Below are 19189 nucleotides of genomic sequence, written 5' to 3'. Positions count from 1 at the left end.
CCCACTTCCCTTTCTTTCTCCCTCCGGCACCAACCCTCCGCCCCCTTGGCAGGCACCACCCCCTGCCCAATGGCCTGGACTGCTGAGCCCCGCATCAGCTGAGCAGGTCGGGCGCTCGGCTGCTGGAAGCCAATCAGAGCTCGGGGGGGCCGGCCTTGGACAGGGGATAAATGGAGCCAAGCAGGCCGGCGGTCGGGGCAGAGCTGAGAATGGAAGCCGCTCTCTCTGTTACAGCCACAGCTGCCACTAGTGCCACCGCCACGGCCACCAGCTAGACCTTCCCACCAGCCCAGCCGGCAGTGCCACCGTCGCCTTGAGCCCTCGCCTTTGGCGTCTAGTTTCCGCACGCTTCCAGGCCCAGGTAAGCAGTCTGCCTACCCAGAGCTCTCCGCGGAGGGGTGGGAGGGGACCGAGCAAAGCATGTTTTGCAAAACTTGCTTCTTCCCTTCCCCCGCCTCCCCGCCCCATAGCCCTAGGTCTTTCTTGTTCCCCTCCTTATTCCTCCCCTCTTCACACATACACAGACCCCTTTCTTGTAGAGTTGCTCCGAGGATCCTCTTCGCTCTCTTGTTCCCAAGGATTGGGCTGCTCCTGGGTGCTCCTTAGGCGGGCGCGTCTACTGAAAGCCTGGGGGAGGGGGGTGGGGGGAGAGGGTGTTGTTTTTTTGGTGTGCTTGTATGTGCGCATTTTGGCCGCAGGACCTCCCCGAAGAGCCTTTGCAATGGTTCACTCCACACTCGGTGCCACGGGCTTTGGATCTGGATTGTGGTTGCGGCGCTCCGGTTTTGTTTTTCTTTGTGGCTGTGAAAGCCAGGGGCGTGTGTCTGTATGTGTGTGAGTGTGTGTGTGTTAGGGTTTACGTTCGATCTCTCCCATTCCAAGGCAGCATTTTAGATTTCATTTGTTTTTATTTCGGGAAACACAGCGGCGGTCCTGGTCACGGTTCACCGTTACTTGTGCACCACCAATTCTGCTGCTTTTGCAGCGGCCCGCTTAGTCCCGGGGAAATTCCGGGGCTTCCATTTGTGACCAAACAATGGGAACTCCGGAGCTGCTGCGTTGCCTTGTGAGCCGGCTGAGACTAGAAGAGGCCAGAGACAGAAGGCAGCCGGCCTGGCCTCTTTTACATTCTGCCTGGCTGCCTCGCCCTCCCCCCGGCACCCTCTTCTCTAAGGAGGGGCATGCTCCTTCTTACAGTTCTCTGTAAGATCGTAAAATCAGGAGCTGGAGGGGAGGGGTGGGGGGAGGGGGGCAGGGGGGCCTTCCCCTCGCCAACCACTGAAAGGGAAAGAAGAGAGGGGGAAAGGGAGAGAGATAAAGGTGGAATCTCCAGTAAACTCGGGGTCATCCGCCTCCTCGCACAGCCCCTGGTTTCTTCGGACATTGAAGTCGGTGGGGACCCCTGGAATGATGATGAAGGCAGTTTCTTCCCAGACTGTTTCTCCTCAGTCCATATCCCCGCAGCACCTCGTTTCTCACTCCTCCTCTCCCCTTTTTCGGAGGGGAAAGGGGGAAAAGCGTTTCCACAGCGATCAGTGTGAGGCCATTGACTATGAGGAAAAGCATGGACTCAAAAAGAGAAGGATGAAGCGTAGCCCTAAAGCGCTCGATTTCCTTATCCCACAATGGCCGGGGTGAGTGGAGAAGAGGAGGAGACGGGGGAGGAGGGGGGTCTTGAAGAAAGAAGAGGAGGAGGAGGAAGAAGAAGAAGGAAGAGGAGGAGGAGGAGGAGGAGGAGGAAGATGGAGGAGAGGAGGAGGAGGAGAGAGAAGTGGTGGAGCATCGGCTTCTACCCCCGAATACCACTTTTAAGTCTCTGCAGGTGTTCCTGCCTGACGTGGTTTAGCCCGAGGTTAGGGACACAGAAGTAACAACTCCTTGGCCATTGGAGGATGTAACTTTCTCATAAAGCGCCCAGGGTGAATTGACTAGACTTGACAAGTTAGTTGGAAGGGAGGTCTCCTGGGAAGAGTCCAGGGAGAAGTGAATTTCTCTAGTATTGGGGAAGAGGTTGAGATGTAGCTTTGACTTAAGACCCATTTGGGCAATGGTGTCCTGGAGGACATGGCCTGAAAGTCTGACTTCAAAAATGTATTACTTGACTTGGACAAGGTGAATTTCCCCCAAAAGGCGAGAGTACCTGTTTTGGTAAGTGGGAATGGGTTGTGGTTACCCATGGAAACAGTTGTCTCACGGTCCTACAAAGTTATCTTGGGTAGACCCACTCTGCCCTCCAAATTCAAGTGTGCTTTCTCTCTTGATTTGGGGAATTTTTTTTTCTTTTTTTTAAAGTTTGAATTGTTATGTTTGGGTGTCATGATTTTTCAGGACCCCTCCATCTTCTGATGATAGAATAATCCTTGACCCATATTCTGGACATGTGGGAAGCCCTAGTGGGAACAGGGTAGAGATTTTAGATTTGAGCCCAACAAGTTGTTAAAAGACTCACCAGATCATGAAGAAAAATGCCATCTCCCTTTCTTAAAAAGCTCTACCGGGATCAACAAAAATCTCTCTGAAGTGTTGGGTTTTGCGGCACCATTTATTGATCCTTTCCTTGGAAGTCTTCTGGCCTTCCAGTTTGAAAAAGTCTTTTCTCCAGGTCCTTCTTCCTTTTCTGTTCTTCTATATTCATAGGATTTGTGGTCTTGTTGGCCCTGAGAGAAGAAGCATAACTGGAAATGACTGAACATCTGTATCTCTCTGTGCAGGGAGCCACCGTCTCTGTGAAGCCTTCTTTGATTTCACCCACCCAGCTGCTGGTCTTTTCAAGTTACTCTGTGTTCCATTATTTTGTGTACGGAATTAAAACAAAACAAAACATAACAAAACAAGAACAAAACTTGAGAGTAGGGCCTGCATCTTTGGTTTTTCTTTATATCCCCAGGACCTGCCTGAGTGCTCTGCTTTATGTTAATCTTTCCAATATTAAATGAATAAACGTTAATTGACTGAAAGCTTGGGAGTAAATGCTTTGGGTATGTTTTTACCTGTCTGGATAAATCTTCTTTTCTGAAGGATCCTAGCAACAGAGCAGCCTGGGGTCAGTATTCTCATGTTGTTTTTCTTTCTTTCTTTCTGCCCCCCCTCTCCCCTCCCCTCCCCTTCCCTCCCCTCTCTTTCCTTCCCACTTCCCCTTTGCTTTATAACTAACCAGGACAGCTTCCACCATGGCCACCTCGGCTAGTTCTCACTTGAACAAAAGCATCAAGCAGCAGTACTTGAACCTGCCTCAAGGCAACAAAGTCCAGGCTATGTATATCTGGATTGATGGCACTGATGAAGGTCTACGCTGTAAAACCCGAACCCTAGACTGTGAACCCAAGAGCATTGATGGTAAGAGGAGGTCCATTCCTCCAGCTCACTAAGACTTCTTAACTACCTCTTCTTTGACAATTTTTTGTTTGTGTATATCAGAACCCTTAAGAACCCTGTGCAATCCTTAGTCTAATTCCTACCAGATTAATTTATCAGATTCCAGTTGGAGGCAAAAATGTGGGTCTCTTATATGTCAATCTGTAGGAAAAGAATTGGTCTGACCTTCAGTTTGCTTCCTATGCAGAGCTGAGGGCAGTAGTAATAATAGCCTCAAAAAAAAAATAGGCATCTAACAGCATTTTAAAGTTGCAAAATCATTTCTTTTCATTATCTCATTTTAGCCTGTAGAGCAAGTATAGTTACTTTTTTTTTAAGCCCTTTTTTCTTGATAGTAAGTATCTGGTTCTAAGTTAGACGTGCTAGCAATTGGGGATTTAAGTGACTTGCCTAGTTATTTTTTAAAAACTTTTATTTTTGATAGTAAGTATCCAGTTCTTAGAAGAGCAAGGCAATTGGGGATTTAATTGGCTTGCCTAGTTATTGGTTTTTATAACTCTTTTTCTTGATAATAAGTATCTGGTTCTAAGTCAGAAGAGGTAGGCAATTGGAGGTTTAAGTGATTTTGCCTAGATATTTTTTAAACCCTTTTTTTTCTTGATAGTAAGTATCTGGTTATAAGACAGAAGAGCAATAAGGACTAAGCATGGGATTAAGCTTTTTTTTGCCCAGGGTCTTCCTGACTATAGACCTGGTTTTCTACCCACTGAGACACCTAACTGCTTCAGCTGGGTATAGTTATAATCCCCCCCCCTTTTTTTTTTTTTTTACAAATGAGGAAACCGGCTCAGATGTTAAGTAACTTGTATAGGATCACACAGCACCTTCTCTGCTCAGAATGGGAACAAGGACAGTGATTCCAGCTAGCTTAAAAGAGTGGGTGATTAGTAAGGAAGGCCACTTGGGACAGTGCCACTTGATCCATGCATCTCCCGTTTCAGCTTTTGAATTCTATAAGTAAAGACAGAACACTGTGGTGCCCCAAGTTAGGCAGATCTGAGTTCAAATCCAGTCTCACATACTTAATCTGTGTGACCCTGGGCAATTAAGTCACATACCCCTATAGACCTTAAGTTTCCTCTGTAAAATGAACTGGAAAAGGAATTGGCCAACCACTCCTGTATCTTAGCCAAGAAAATCCCAAACAGGGTCATAAAGAGTCAAGACACAACTGAAAACAACTAAACAACTTTGTAAATAAAATAAGAGCCTTGTATTTTGAACAAAGCCTGGTACTGAAGGCTCTGGATTTGTAATATATTGAATAGTGGCTCTCATACCTTACCTACCTGTCTGGATATTGGGCTGATAAAACTTCCCCATGGGCCTCAGTTTCCTCTTCTGTAAACTTAAGGAGGTTGGATTAAATTATTTCAGTAACTGCCTTCCAGCTTTAAATCCTTCAGGTTGACTCCACTCTCATCTTTCTTTTTTTTTTTTTAAATGGAGGAAAGGAATGATTAAATGGGAAAATTAGAGAAGTGATATTCTTGACTGGAAAACTGGAGTTGATTGTCTAACCTCAAATCTCTTCTCTTCCCATACCTCCTAGATCTACCTGAATGGAATTTTGATGGCTCCAGCACTTTTCAGTCTGAAGGCTCTAACAGTGACATGTACCTCATTCCTGCTGCTCTGTTCCGAGACCCCTTCCGAAAGGATCCCAACAAACTGGTTCTCTGTGAAGTTTTCAAGTATAATCGAAAGCCTGCAGGTAAATATATGTAAATAAATTATATATAACAATAAAAATAAAATATATATAATAAATTATGTATAATATAAATAAATGTAATAGAAATGACTTCAGAGAGTGAAATATATAATTTACTCCAACCAAAAGCATTTGAGCCTAAGTCTTCAAGGAAAAGAAGCTAAGAGATTCCAAGAGAAGGCAGAGAGTATTCATGGTTTGGGATATCCAAGAGAAAAGTCCCAAAGACAGAAAGTAAAGCCTCCTTTGTGAGGAATGGCAAGTAAGCCTTTGTGGCCTTTCTGTAGAATAAGGTGTAGTGGAAGTAGGAAAGATGGGATGACTCAAGAGATTATAAATCTGAGTGGAATAAACCCTTGACAAGAACAGGGAGGGGGGGAGGAAGGGGAGAAGAGATGATACTTCTCTGTTGGACAGGTTAGCTTTGAGATGCTTAAGAGTAGTTGGGGGGCAGGTCCGACGTGGGACTGCATATACCATTGATCCTGAGTTAGATCAGTGTCCAGAGTGGGAGGGTGCTTCTGAAAGTCCTGACAGGCTTTATCTCCTTAAATGCAGTGCTCAGTTCTCAGAGCTCTAGTTTAGCAAGAAACTTGGACAAATTGGAATATCCTTGGAGAGGATAATAAGGGAACTCAACATTTTATCATAGGAAGATCAGCTAAAGAGACTTAAATAATTTGATTTGGAAAAGAGAAGACTTAAGAAGGAACCATTGCTGGTTTCAGATACTTGAAAAAAGGTCCCTATTTAAAAGGACTGATAACTAAAGGTTATGAGGAGGCAGATTTTTGGCCAAACAAGGAAAATTAAGTAACTCAAACTCAGGAGACTCCAGTTTCCTGACTGATGCCTTTTGTACTGGCATGTCTCATGCTCTGGAATATTCTTCCTCCTTATCTCTTCTTAGAATTCCTGGCTTCCTTTCTTTGAAAGACTCATCTCAAGTACTGTCTCTCAAGGCAGCCTTTATAAGTTCTCCCTAGATACTAGCTATTGCTTTTCCATCTAAGGAAACTCATTTTTATGATTATGATATTTTTATTATGTAATAATGTAAATATTATTATATGTTTATGTTTAATATTTGTGTATGTAGTCTCCCTCATTAGGGTGTGAGACCCTTAAGGACAGCTTTTTGTGGGTATCTTTAGCAGAGGCTAAATATGGTGACTCACACTTGTTTATAGTTAGATGGACGGGATTCACAATTTGGGTGGGGATTAGACTAAAGTATAGGCTCTCTTGAATGAACTTTTCCCTCCATTCCCATCTTATACCTAGTGCAAGTACTTTTCCTTAACAAGTGACTGTTCAGGGGCTGAGGGGAGTTAAGCTAGATAATAAGGGGATTTATTACATATATATAAGGGGATAGATTAACAGGGGAGTTAAAGCTAAAGAATAAGCCTATTCCAATTAGTATTTAACTCTTTAACTTTTAAATTGTATTTCAACCCACACCTTTTTTCTCTTGAGTGAATTGAATTTTATTTAGTCATTATCATGGGACAAGAGAGAATTAGTATTGCTCAGCTTGAAGTCAGAAAGACTCAACTTCCTCAGTTCAAATTTGGTGTCAGAGATTTACTAGCTGCGTGATCCTGAGCAGATAACTAAACCTTGTTTGCCTCAGTTTCCTCATCTTTAAAATGAGCTGGAGAAGGAAACGGCAAACTACTCTAGTATTTCTGCCAAGAAAACCACTAAAGGTGTCATAGTGACAGCTAATCACTTTAGCTCTCTTGGGCCTGTTTCCTTTTTATAAGACAGAAGGTTAAACTAGATTATCTCCCACCTTTTTTCCAGCTCTAAATCTTATCTTCAAAGAAACTTCAATCACACCCAAGGTCATTCCATATAATCTTAGTAGAGCCAGTATTCTAATAATCCAAGTCCTCTTGACTCCAATGATAGTATGCATACAGTTCATTCAGTTTGAGTTATCCAAACTAGATTATACAAATTGACTTAAAAAAGTACACGGATCACATCTTAAAATTGTCTTCTTTTTCCCACATACCCGTACCCTTGGTCTCTGTTGACTAAATTATGGGTAAATTGTGGGTGAAATCTACCTGATCAATGCATGAGATATTTGAAAATTTAGGTGGCTCAGTAGATTAAGAGCAAGACCTAGAGACAGGAGGGCCTTAGTTTTCACACTGGCCTCAAGACACTTCCTAGCTGGGTGACCCTGGCAAGTTACTCAACCTCCATTGCCTAGCCCTTATGGCTCTTCTGCCTTGGAACCATAAACTATTGATTCTAAGAGGGTATGGGTTAAAAAAAAAAAAGAAGAAGAAAGTCTATATATGGACAATGTCATGTGGCACGAAAAGTAATCAGTGTTCTCACCCAGTGTTGTCTTGGCAGCAGGCCTTGCCATTTGGGAAATAGCCCAGTGTTGAGAGATAAAAAGGTGTAAACTGCTTTCTTCTAAGTCCTTGACCTTTAACTTGAATTGTCCATTCTTTAATGAATTAAAATTTGGTTTGGTATAGCCTTTTGGGGGAACCTGTGAATAACTATTAGAGGGTCTTGCTCTTTTATATAGAAAAAGAGAATTATTGGATAATAAGTAATGGGATGTTCTAAAAACATTTCCCCTTGCCATTAAATCCAGGTAGATCTAACTATCATAACTTCGTTAACCATCAGCTTTTAATTTGAAGTAAGATTCCTGTGGAGTCCCTCAGTGATTTCTTAGAACACTAAATTCTATTTGAGAAAACTATCTTAGTGAGATTAAGTCACTTGTCCAGTGTCACAGGCTTAGTAGTTTCATTGGGGGCTTTGAACTTTGCTTCAAATTTTGTTTTCTATCCACACTTCCTCTGGGAAAGAATAAGATGAAATGCATGTGACAAATACAGGGTCAGCTTTCTTCTATAATTAGAAGAAACTTGTCTTTGGTCCTTCAAATATGTATAGAACCTGAACTCTGCAATAGATTTGGAATTCAAAAGTGATGGACTGAAGTCAGGTCACATCACTGTTGCTCAGGTGTGACAACCCCCCTTTTCATTCTGTCACCAAATCAGGGAGGCTCTTTTTGGGGATGGTGCTCAGATCCAGCATCGATAGTAAGGCATGTGCCTAATGGTTTCTTTATTTTTCTCTTTGATTCCAGAGACCAATTTGAGGCATACCTGTAAACGGATAATGGATATGGTCTCCAACCACAAACCCTGGTTTGGTATGGAGCAAGAGTATACTCTCATGGGAACAGATGGACACCCTTTTGGTTGGCCTTCTAATGGCTTCCCTGGGCCCCAGGGTAAGCTCCCTGACTCTTGAACCCAACTGGTTCTTTTCCCGAATAAACTAGAACTAGTGCTGTTGGAATTGTCTTTAGAAACTATGACATTTTCCCTAAAGTCCATTCTGCTGTGTCCAGATATCCTACCCTTACTGCCAAAATATCTTAGTAAAGAATGATTGATGGGACCTCTTAGACTCAGCCAAGGATTAGTGGGGGAGAGGGGAATAGGGAGAATTATACAGGTCTTAAGATTGACAAACACCCTTTCCCGCCTTTGAATTTCTTTTAGGACTTGTACCTTATGTGTTTGCCTTCTATCTTTCTGTGCCCCTATATATATATAGGTCCGTATTATTGCGGTGTGGGAGCTGACAAAGCCTATGGAAGAGATATAGCAGAAGCTCATTACCGTGCTTGCCTATATGCTGGAGTCAAAATTGGGGGGACAAATGCTGAAGTGATGCCAGCTCAGGTAAAGATTTTTCCTTTGGGTCTACCATTACAATTAGTGTTCAACTGGCTCAGGTTAAACTGGGTTGGGGAAGTCACTTCTGAACCACAAGAATGGAATAGGTGGTAGAAACTAGGTTCTGTATAGGGTATCCTGCTGTTACTTAATTTTTGTAGTAAAAATTTGGGGATGGAGAGGGGAATGGGAGTGATTTGAGGGGAGCATTAATACCTACTCTGTCCCAGACACTTTCTAGATTTTGAGAATACAAAGTTTAAAAACAAATCAAAAGAAAAAAAACCTGCCCTCAAGGAATTGATCTTCTACTAGATTGCTCAAAACTTTGAGAATACAAAGTTTAAGGGGAGGAAAAAAGCCCTTATCTTCTCCTAGATTACCTAGAGTTTGAGAATACAAAATTAAAAAGCCAAAAAATCTTGCCTTCCAGGAGCTTTCTTTCTACTGGATTGCCCAAAACTTTGAGAATACAAAGTTTAAGTGGGGGATGGGATGGGGGGAACCTTTTCTCAAGGAGTTTACCTTCTACTGGGTTGCCTAGATTTTGAAATATAAAGTTAAAAAAACAATCTGCTTTCAAGAAATTTAACCTTCTAGGTAGTAACATATGCACAGATAAATCAACAAGACACCAAACATTTATTAAATACTTACTATGTACATGGCAGGCAAGAAGAAATACATCCAGAGTAATTTGGAGGAAGTGTGCAGGTGGGAGAATATTAAAAAGTGGAGGCCTTAGGAGTTAAGAGTAGAATGTTGGCAACTTGATTTTAAAACCAAATGAATTCTGTTGGTGTTCTCTTCAGTGGGAGTTCCAGATAGGACCTTGTGAAGGGATTGAAATGGGAGATCACCTCTGGGTCGCTCGTTTCATCCTCCATCGAGTGTGTGAAGATTTTGGAATGATTGTATCATTTGATCCCAAGCCAATCCCTGGGAACTGGAATGGAGCTGGTTGCCACACTAACTTCAGTACCAAGGCCATGAGAGAGGAGAATGGTCTAAAGTAAGAAACTTGACTCTTTGGGGTAGCTTTGCTAATAATTAGTCTTTTACGAGGAGGGCAGAGGAAGGGAATATAGAGATACTGGAGAAATGGAAAAATGGAGGGTGATTCAGGAAGTCTGGATAGTGAGAAATAGGTTCTCTGTGTCTGTCTAGGGGACCTTGATCCTTCTAGCTAGAAAGAAAACAACCTTTTTTGGTTTTGTTGGGGTTTCTTAATTTATGACTAGGGTCTTTGTAGCATAGCATGTGTTGAATTTGAGAAAAGTATTTTTCCAGAGAAACAAATTCAGTGACGGTATTAAACCCTGGTGGAGGAGAATGAGTTATATGCCAGATGAGAGATTAGTGAGTAGGAAAATCAGTGTGCAAAAATGATATTTAATGTTCACATTATTTTTTTTTCCATTTGCCCCTCCAATGGCCTCTAGCCCCTTATTCTCTCTTCCCTCATACCCTTTTATCGAACCAATAATATAGATTGCAGTTCATCTGTACCACATTTCTTGCTCATAATTCCCCTTTTTAGCTAAAAGAGGGAAATTCATTACCTCATCTTTACATTAAATTTCAGTGACTATGAGCCAAATTTGTACTAACACAGAATGACATAAATCATAAATGAATAGAGAATACAACAACATACTTATCAGATGGGGTCTATTGCATGGTACCTTAAGGTTTATAGAGTATATTGCCAAAGTTGGGGGGGAGGATGATAGGTACTATTCCCTTTTGGTAGATCAGAGGTAGGTTAAATGACTTGACCCTGTTTAATAAGTACCTCGAATTCTGGCTCTCCTACAGGTCAAATTACTTTTCCCATTATATCACAAAGTTTTGAGTCATAATCCATAGTGGAATGACAAATTTTAAGATATGATGGAAGGCATGAAGAATGATCAGTTTTAAAAATAGGTTGAGAAATTGCCTTCTCCAGGAGGAAGAGAGAGGGAGAAAATTTGAAACTCAAAGATTTTAAACGTGAATGTTTATAAGTAGTTTAGGTTTAGTGGTCTCAGACATTTATCTAACTTATGGGACTCTCCATTACCTAGTCCTTATCTCTTTTCTGCCTTGGAGTTAATACACAAAATGGTTCTAAGATAGAAGGTAAGGTTTTTTTGTGTTTTTTAATTTTTAAAGAAGAATGTTTAAAAGTTTTTAACATATAATTGAGAAATATTTAATGAAATAAAAATGTATATATATGTAAATATTAAATATTGGGGAGAGGAGGCTTGAACTCCAGTTTTAGATATGAACTAGTGGAAGAATAGAAAATTATCTTTGTTGCTTTGACCTCACCATTGCCCATACTTTTCTTCAGGCATATTGAAGAAGCAATCGAGAGACTCAGCAAGAGACACCAATATCACATCCGAGCCTACGATCCCAAAGGGGGTCTGGACAATGCCCGACGCCTGACGGGTTTCAATGAGACCTCCAACATCAATGAGTTCTCTGCTGGTGTGGCCAACCGTGGTGCCAGCATCCGCATTCCCAGGACGGTTGGGCAGGAGAAGAAGGGCTACTTTGAAGATCGCCGCCCCTCTGCCAACTGTGACCCTTACGCAGTTTCAGAGGCGCTTATCCGTACCTGTCTCCTCAATGAGACAGGAGATGAACCCTTTCAGTACAAAAACTAAGTGGACTAGACCTACAGATACCTTCTGTATCCCCCACCCCATAACCCTTTTCTCATTCCCTTTTCCACCTCACCTGTCTCCTCTTCCACGTTTCCCTACTAGATGTAACTCAGGGCACAAAATACCACGTTTTTTTGTGCCCACAGATAACTTCTTGCTTTTCTTTTGTGGGGGAAAGGGAGTAGGGTTGGGTGATTGTTTTTAATCTTTTCCCATCATTGAGGACTTTTTGAAGACTGAGAAATAGTATGTTAGTGGGGAAAAGGGGTTGGGGAACATAACCACTGCTTCCATCTAATCAAGTTTGTACATCGACAGAGACTTATGGCTTCCAGGGAAAAAAAAATAAAAGAGTAAATATTTGAGGGAGGCCAGTGGGGGGGGTTGGGGGAATGGAAAATGGGTAGTGGGAGGAATTTACTTTTTTTTTTTTTCTTGGTGGAGTGGAGAGGAGTATTAAATTCATACACGAGACTGTATAACCTACTTTTCTTTAAATATAAGAATTAGTAAGGGGTGGTTGTCTCAGCTTAGGTAGGCAGGAAAACAAGCCCTTTGTCTTTTAGCTGTATGGGCATCTTTATATTTTCCCTGGTCTTAGAGGGGGAAACTCTTGGCCAGAAGATAGTCAGTAGGCTGTGTGAACCAATGGGGATTGCTCAACTTTAGAAAGAGAAAAGGAACCTTCTTGCCACTCATCCATCCTCCCTTCACCCAAAGCAGAGTAGTATTTTTATATTTAAATTTAAAAACAAAAAAACTATATGGGGTGTTTGTATGCTAGGGGAGGGGGTTATATTGAACAGGATTAAAGACTGGCTCTTAAGCTTAAGGAAAGGGAGAGGTAGGTGGGAAGGGGGGGTGATCAGAAGCAGGGAGCAAAGAGTGCTAGAAGGAATTGGGGCAAAAAAAAGCCAGCTTTGGTGGCTGTCCATCTTTTCGGCTTGTGGTTCGGTTTCTTGACCACCCTCTTTCCCATCCATATACAAGGCAGCAGGAACCACCTGGTGGCTGTAATTTTAACAAGCACACATTGAAGCGCACATAAGTTGGGGGGAGGGGGGGGAATAGGTGGTAAAAAGTGAGTTGGCTGGTCAACTTAACCATGTTATTGGGGGGGGGTGTTTATTTTCTGGTGGAACTAGCATGTCACTAAAGCAGGCCTTTTGATATATTAAAAAAAAAACCCTTTATAAAAAGGCAAAAACAGTTTTAGATTTTAATAATGTTTATAGGGTTTCTAAGTTGTACAGTTTTTCAGAGTTGCATGCATGTATTTCCCCAGTGCACTCAAACGGTCCCCTTGCCTGACTGCTGTGAGGTTGGGGGGTGACAGTGTTGGGTTCAGACATTTGTGATTTTGTACCCTGGTATCTTTTCTGAGTGCCGAATCTTCCTTGCCTTTTTGTCAAAAGATTTCTGAATAGTTTTTTTCCCTTTTTAATAAAAACAACAGAAAAATACCCTTAATCCCTAGCTCTCCCCCTTGCTGGTCTCTTTGGTTTATTATGCCGTTACTGGCTTGGTTAGTTGGACACCATTGGGTGGTGGTGTGTGGATTTCCCAGTTTTGACCTCAAGCTGTTTTTTTTCTTTTTTCCTTTACCCTTGCCATGAGGACTTCTAATGGCCGTGTACAGCATGTTCAGAACTCAAATATTGCCTTCTTTTAAACAAGCTACTTAGTTGCTAGGCCAGCCCCTGTAAATCAACCCAGAGTTTATAGATTCCTTTCCATTGACATTCTCACCAAGTTTAGTATAGCCCTATATACAACTCTGCCCTTTACAGACACACAAAAAGGCCCTCATTCACCTCCAGCCCTTGCCCTTCAAATGAGAAATTCCAAGTACTAAACTGCTGCTTGGGAGTGCTGGCTTTTTGAGAACTAGAGAATTGTCTACGATTATCTCACTGTAGTGCTTAGGGATGCAGTTGTCATTTCAGAGAAAAAAGGTCATATTACCTCTGTTAAACCAGAAGTCTTATCATTAAAATTACCTGAAATGTTCTTGCCTCTGTGATAGATATTTGTGTAACCTTAATCCCATTTCTTCAGAAAGTACTTGTCCTGGGAATGTTGGTGTCCCGTAGAGGCTTGGCTTTGCCTTCTAGGCAGTCTGACCCCTAGGTATTGTAACTTAACTTGAAAACGACTCTCATTGGAATTTGTGGTTGATATTTAAACTCAAATTTTCTTAGCTTGGCATGAAACAAGAAAAGCAGTCCCTTCCCTGAACTAAATCCTGAAAGGAGGATTTGGACTCGGGAAGTTAATTGCCTTGGTAGGATGGGATTGGACAAATTGTAGCTCTAAATTCTGTGAACCCATTCTGTTTCCCAGTCCCAATATTCTTACTATGGCATGTGATGGAAAATAGAGATGAGTAAAGGAAGTAATAAACTGAAATCCCACAGGTTGTGATTACATCCACAGAGTGGATGGCGTTGCCCAAGCTGTCCAGTCTGTTCAGTGTGTTCTAGGTCTGATCTTTAGAAGGGGTCAGGATTGCCTTTCTAGGCATCCTCTATTCCCTCTAGCTTTTGCTGACTAAACTTGTAACCTGTGTGTCTTTTCTGCCATTGATATCTTTAAAAAATATTTTTTAAGTGAGGTTAATGTGATTTATTGTCCAAAGTTGTCATGTCTGCTCACCCAGTCACCTAGCCATCTCATCCTTCCAGAATCTTGGCTAATTTTTAGTGCTTTTCAGTAGACATCCCCATTATAGGTCATTGCACTGGTTCCAATTGGCTTTCTTGTGGAAAGGAATATTAATATAGTCTGAATGAAAATAGAGAATTGCCATCTCCACCCTTACCTGGGAAGCTCCCATCACCAGGCAATTTCTTTGTGTTTCTAAGGTGTGTTTTGTGGTTCAACAGACTTTTGAGTTAACTGATAACTTTATCAGTGACTAATTGAATAGGTAGCCACACCTTCAGTCTTACCGACAGAACTAACTAGATCTTCCTGGACTATTGTAGTTTGAAGAACTCAACCCATTCCTCTTATCAGGACACATGATCTGTTGAATTTCAGGTTAAAAGATAAAGAAGTCAGTTAGGCATAGCCACAAACCCAGGGAGGAAAGTGGTCTGATTAAGCAGTAGGTGCTAAGAGTACTGTTCTTGGCAACCAGTCCCAGTTCTTAAGGCTGAGGTTTTAGATGAATCCTTCCTTCCCTTTTTTGACACAAGACACTTGGCCCAATAAAGTCCAAAGTCTAAAAAGGAACTTGGGAATCCAGACAGCATATGCCACTACTGTGTGCTCAGCAAGGGTTTTATTGATTTGGTTTGTTGGCACTAAACTTGGCTTTTTTAAGCTGTATCCCAAGACTGCAATTGTCCAGTTAGGTTTTTGTCAAGCCAATTTATTCCTAGTTTGTTTAATAAGAAAACAAGCAAACTCTTACTCTCAAGGCAACTGGAATATTAAAAAAGAAAAAGACTTCTTTTGAGCTTGAGTCTTTAAAAGGGAAGTCTATTACTCTGGTTTGTTGAAAAAGTAACAATAGTCAATAAGCACTTATTAAGTGCCTACAGTGTGCTAGGTGGTACAGTAGATAGAACATTGGGCTTGGAATAAGGAAGCCTCATTTTCCTGAGTTCACGTATAATCTCAGACACTTAATGGCTGTATGACCCTGAACAAGTCACTTAACCCAATTTGCCCCAGTTCCTCATCTGTAAAAATGACCTGGAGAAGGAAATGGCAAACCTTTGTCAAGAAAACCCCAAAGGGGGTTCCAAAGAGTTGTACAAGACTGAAGTTACTGAACCACAACATGTGCTAGGCATAGTGCTAAAGGCTGGGGGGAAAAAAAGATAAGGCCTGCCCTCAAGCAACTTGCATTTGCTGGGGAGAAGACACAAAATAAAGCTAATGGGTAGGGGTTGGGGACAGCTCCAAAATCTATATGTTCTATGCATATTATCTATTGATTCTCTTTTAAAAGGAAAAAACCAAGAGATAGATATGCTTATTTCCATTTTTACAAATGAGGAAATTCGAAACAGCTTTCTTACCTGCCTCAAGAGAGATTATTTCACTTTTACTATATAGTAGCATAGATGTTGGGAAACACCTTTCCCAGCTTGTTAACAAGGTCTTCAAATCTGATGTGGTTGTGGACCCTCAACAGATCCTATTATATAAGGCTATCACAACCTTACAAATCTTGGAACTTTTTAATCCACATGATATCTTATTACTACCAAATAACGGAGATTTAGAAAATATAAGTAACTGCCGGCTCATATCAGCTTCTACAAAATCTTCATGAGACTGTGTGACATAAAAACTGATTACCAGTGCCCCACACACTCAAACAAAACCAGAATCAGAAGGTAGGAGTAAAAATGCCACTTGTTTATTCCCCTTCATGAAGGAGAGCACTTCAGTGATGGGCTAAGGAGTGCCAAATGACTTAGCCAGCAAGCAGATGATATATACACACAAGGTTCCTTCCTGCCTCCCCTGTCAGGCCCCCACACCAGGCTTTGACCTACACATCAAAACACCTGTGCTTCTAGCCCAACTCAGGTGAGGCAAGGGAAGCAACTGAGCTCTTCATTGCCCCTTCTGTCCTTCCTCAGTTTCCCTCCCGAGTCTGTCCTGGAGTCCTCAACCAAAAAAATAAGGTAACAAACTAGCTTTCATAAGCTAAATGCTCATTCTTTTTTTTTTTTTTTAAACCCCTACCTTCCATCTTGGAGTCAATACTGTGTATTGGCTCTAAGGCAGAAGAGTGGTGAGGGTAGGCAATGGGAGTCAAGTGACTTGCCCAGGGTCACACAGCTGGGAAGTGGCTGAGGTCAGACTTGAACCTAGGACCTCCTGTCTCTAGGCCTGACTCTCAATCCACTGAGCTACCCGGCTGCTCCCCTAAATGCTCATCTGAGAATAGCACGGACAAAATTCTGTCCCATGCAAGACCAATGTCAACTCATGTGAAAGCCATTCTTGCAGAAAGTTGAAGGAAGCTGATTCCCTCAAACCCTAATCTATAGAAGATCACACTTTTAGTCATGGCTATCTGATTGAATAGAAGATGAAAAGATCCCATTTTGCTCATTTGTTGACTATCAAAAGAAATTGGGCCCAATAGAGCAAAAAAATATTTTTTCATTTAAAATTTTTATTTCATTTTAAAAAATATTTTTCCATGTTTACATGATTCCTTTTCTTCCCCTCCCCCTCCCAGAGCCGACAAGCAATTCCCCTGGGTTGTACAAATGTTATCATTTGATACCTATTTCCATATTACTCATTTTTGCAATAATCTTTTAAAGCCGAAACCCCAAGTCATATACCCATATAAACATGTGATAAGTGATAAGTTTTTCTTTTGCTTTTCTACTCCCACAGTTCTTTCTCTCAATGTAGGTAGCATTCTTTGTCATAAGTCCCTCAGGAATGTCCTGGATTGTTGTATTGCTACTAAGAGAAAAGTCTATTACCCAATAGAGCAAAAAATCTTAAAGATTCCCATCCATGAACCATCCCATGTAAATGTTTAAATGTACAAAATTGTACAAAATTTCTTGAAAGATGATACAACAAAGAACTTTGTTTCATTCCACTTGATTATAAATAGGCAGAAAACCGGCAAAAAAAAATAATTTTTGCCACTGTCATTGAGGTTGTCTAGCATAGATCCCAAGCGGAAGAGTACAGAGAAGACCCTGTAATTCAACTGATCAACAAAAATTTAAATTCCTATGATGTGCCAAATACACATGCCACAAAGACAAGAATGAAATCATTCCCCACTCTGAGAGAGTTTTATATTCTGTTGGTAGTGAGATCTTCTAGATCATGTAGGCGACATTTTACTGATTATATTAAAGCCCAGAACATTTCAGAAACTCTTAAATGAAATCCATCATCAAGCAAATGAGTTTAGCCCAACTAAACAAATTTAGTTCAAACCCAAAAGAGGAGCCAGGCCTGTTGTCTTCTCTTTGATTCGTGAGGAAAGCGCATAAAGTTGGTCTATCAATATAAATGGGATCTATCATGGACAGATGGCACTGATAATTGGGACCAGAATTGAATAGGATGAAAGCTGTCTGGCTTGCTTTTGGGCAATTGCCCAGTGCCTTTAATGACACCAAGAGTTTTCCTGAAACAAAAGCTTATATTCCTAACCCCCAAAATGTTCCAGTGAGGCTCCATAACTGGAAAGCATGGAAGACCCACCAAGAGCTAAAGTTCAGGTTACCCAGAGAGCAGCAACCTTGGCTATGATATATTACCTAGGAAGAATTGAGTGGTGAAGTGGGAGTGAAAGATACTATCAAGAAATATATGACCCAGTGGGGCAGCTGGGTAGCTCAGTGGATTGAGAGCCAGGCCTAGAGACGGGAGGTCCTAGGTTCAAATCCGACCTCAGACACTTCCCAGCTGTGTGACCCTGGGCAAGTCATTTAACCCCGGTTGCCTACCCTTACCACTCTTCCACCTATAAGTCAACACACAGAAGTTAAGGGTTTAAAATTAAAAAAAAGAAAAAAAAGAAATATATGACCCAAAAAGAAGTTGGTAGTGAGAGTGAATCTGGGTATTTCATCAGTGCCCATGTAAAGTGAGAAGTTAGATCTCTAACACATTGGGTACACCCTTGTGAAGAATTTATTAGAGACAAAGATGGGAATTTTGAATGAGTGAAAAAAAAGTTTTATTAATGGATTACTGTGTGATCAGAACCATAAGTGCTCTGGAAACCAATACAAAAGAGAGATGGTCTCTGAACTCAAAGAGTTTACAGTCTAATGGGAGGGAGGGGGGGATATAAGCAAAAAGGGAATATCAGCTATTTGGGGTGTTTTTGTTTGGGAAGTCAAACAGGATGATGGATGGAGCCATAAAGGAGCTGCCTGGCATTTTTCATTCTGTTAGCAATAACAGAATTGATTTGATTACAGTTGAATCAATTAATCAATCAACAAACATTGATTAAGTATGTGCTATGTGCCAGGAACTATTCTGGGCTGTTGGGGATATAAATACAGAGGATTACTGAAAGAAACTTAACTATGATATAATACTATAGTTGGAAAGCAAGGAATGGGCAAACTAGATAACTAGAAAGTGCCCAATTGATGAAATCATAGGATTGTTTCAATAGCCTATTGTCTCAGGTTTCATTCTAAGGCATCGTCCATTCAGCTGCTAATGTGCTTTTTTTTTTTAAACCCTTTTGTCTTAGAATCAATATTTTGTATTGGTTCCAAGGCAGAAGAGTAGTAACGGTGAGATAATGGGAGTTAAGTGTCTTGCCCAGGGTCACATAGCTAGGAAGTGTCAGAGGTCAGATTTGAACCCAAGATGTCCCATTTCTAGCCCTGGCTCTCAATCCAAAGTGCTTTTTTTTTTTTTTTCTCTTTTAAAGTGAAGGTCTGACCATGTAACTACCCTATTTAATAAACTTACATTCCTCTCCAGGCTGCACTCCGACTCCAGACTTTCTCTACATGTCATAGAATCTTCTTCACGACATACCTTTGTCCCTTTGGTCTCTCCTGTCTTCCCTTGCCTTCCCTTGCCTTCCCTTGCCTTCCCTTGCCTTCCCTTGCCTTCCCTTGCCTTCCCTTCTCTCTCTCTCTCTCTCTCTCTCTCTCTCTCTCTCTCTCTCTCTCTCTCTCTCTCTCTCTCTCTCCCCCCCCCTCTCTTCTTCCTGTAATGGCACCAGGGAACAGAGG

General features: G+C 41.6%; 1 protein-coding gene across 2 annotated transcripts; it reads left to right on the top strand.

Moving 5' to 3' along the window:
- Positions 1–209: 209 nt before the first annotated feature.
- GLUL (glutamate-ammonia ligase) lies at positions 210–13490 on the top strand. Of its 2 annotated transcripts, none has more exons than XM_044676042.1 (7): positions 210–361; positions 3163–3336; positions 4928–5089; positions 8223–8369; positions 8699–8826; positions 9633–9832; positions 11162–13490. In XM_044676042.1, exons 2-7 carry the CDS (start codon positions 3171–3173, stop codon positions 11478–11480), a joined length of 1122 nt encoding a protein of 373 aa, XP_044531977.1. In that variant the 5' UTR covers positions 210–361; positions 3163–3170; the 3' UTR covers positions 11481–13490. The 2 variants fall into 2 exon arrangements, with proteins under 2 accessions (XP_044531977.1, XP_044531976.1); XM_044676041.1 differs by having other exon boundaries at positions 274–361; positions 3158–3336.
- Positions 13491–19189: the final 5699 nt, after the last annotated feature.

The sequence above is a fragment of the Gracilinanus agilis genome, chromosome 4, assembly GCF_016433145.1.
Source record: "Gracilinanus agilis isolate LMUSP501 chromosome 4, AgileGrace, whole genome shotgun sequence".
Taxonomy (NCBI): domain Eukaryota; kingdom Metazoa; phylum Chordata; class Mammalia; order Didelphimorphia; family Didelphidae; genus Gracilinanus; species Gracilinanus agilis.
The sequence above is the reverse complement of the archived record's forward strand: the minus strand, read 5'-3'. Positions and strand labels throughout refer to the sequence as shown.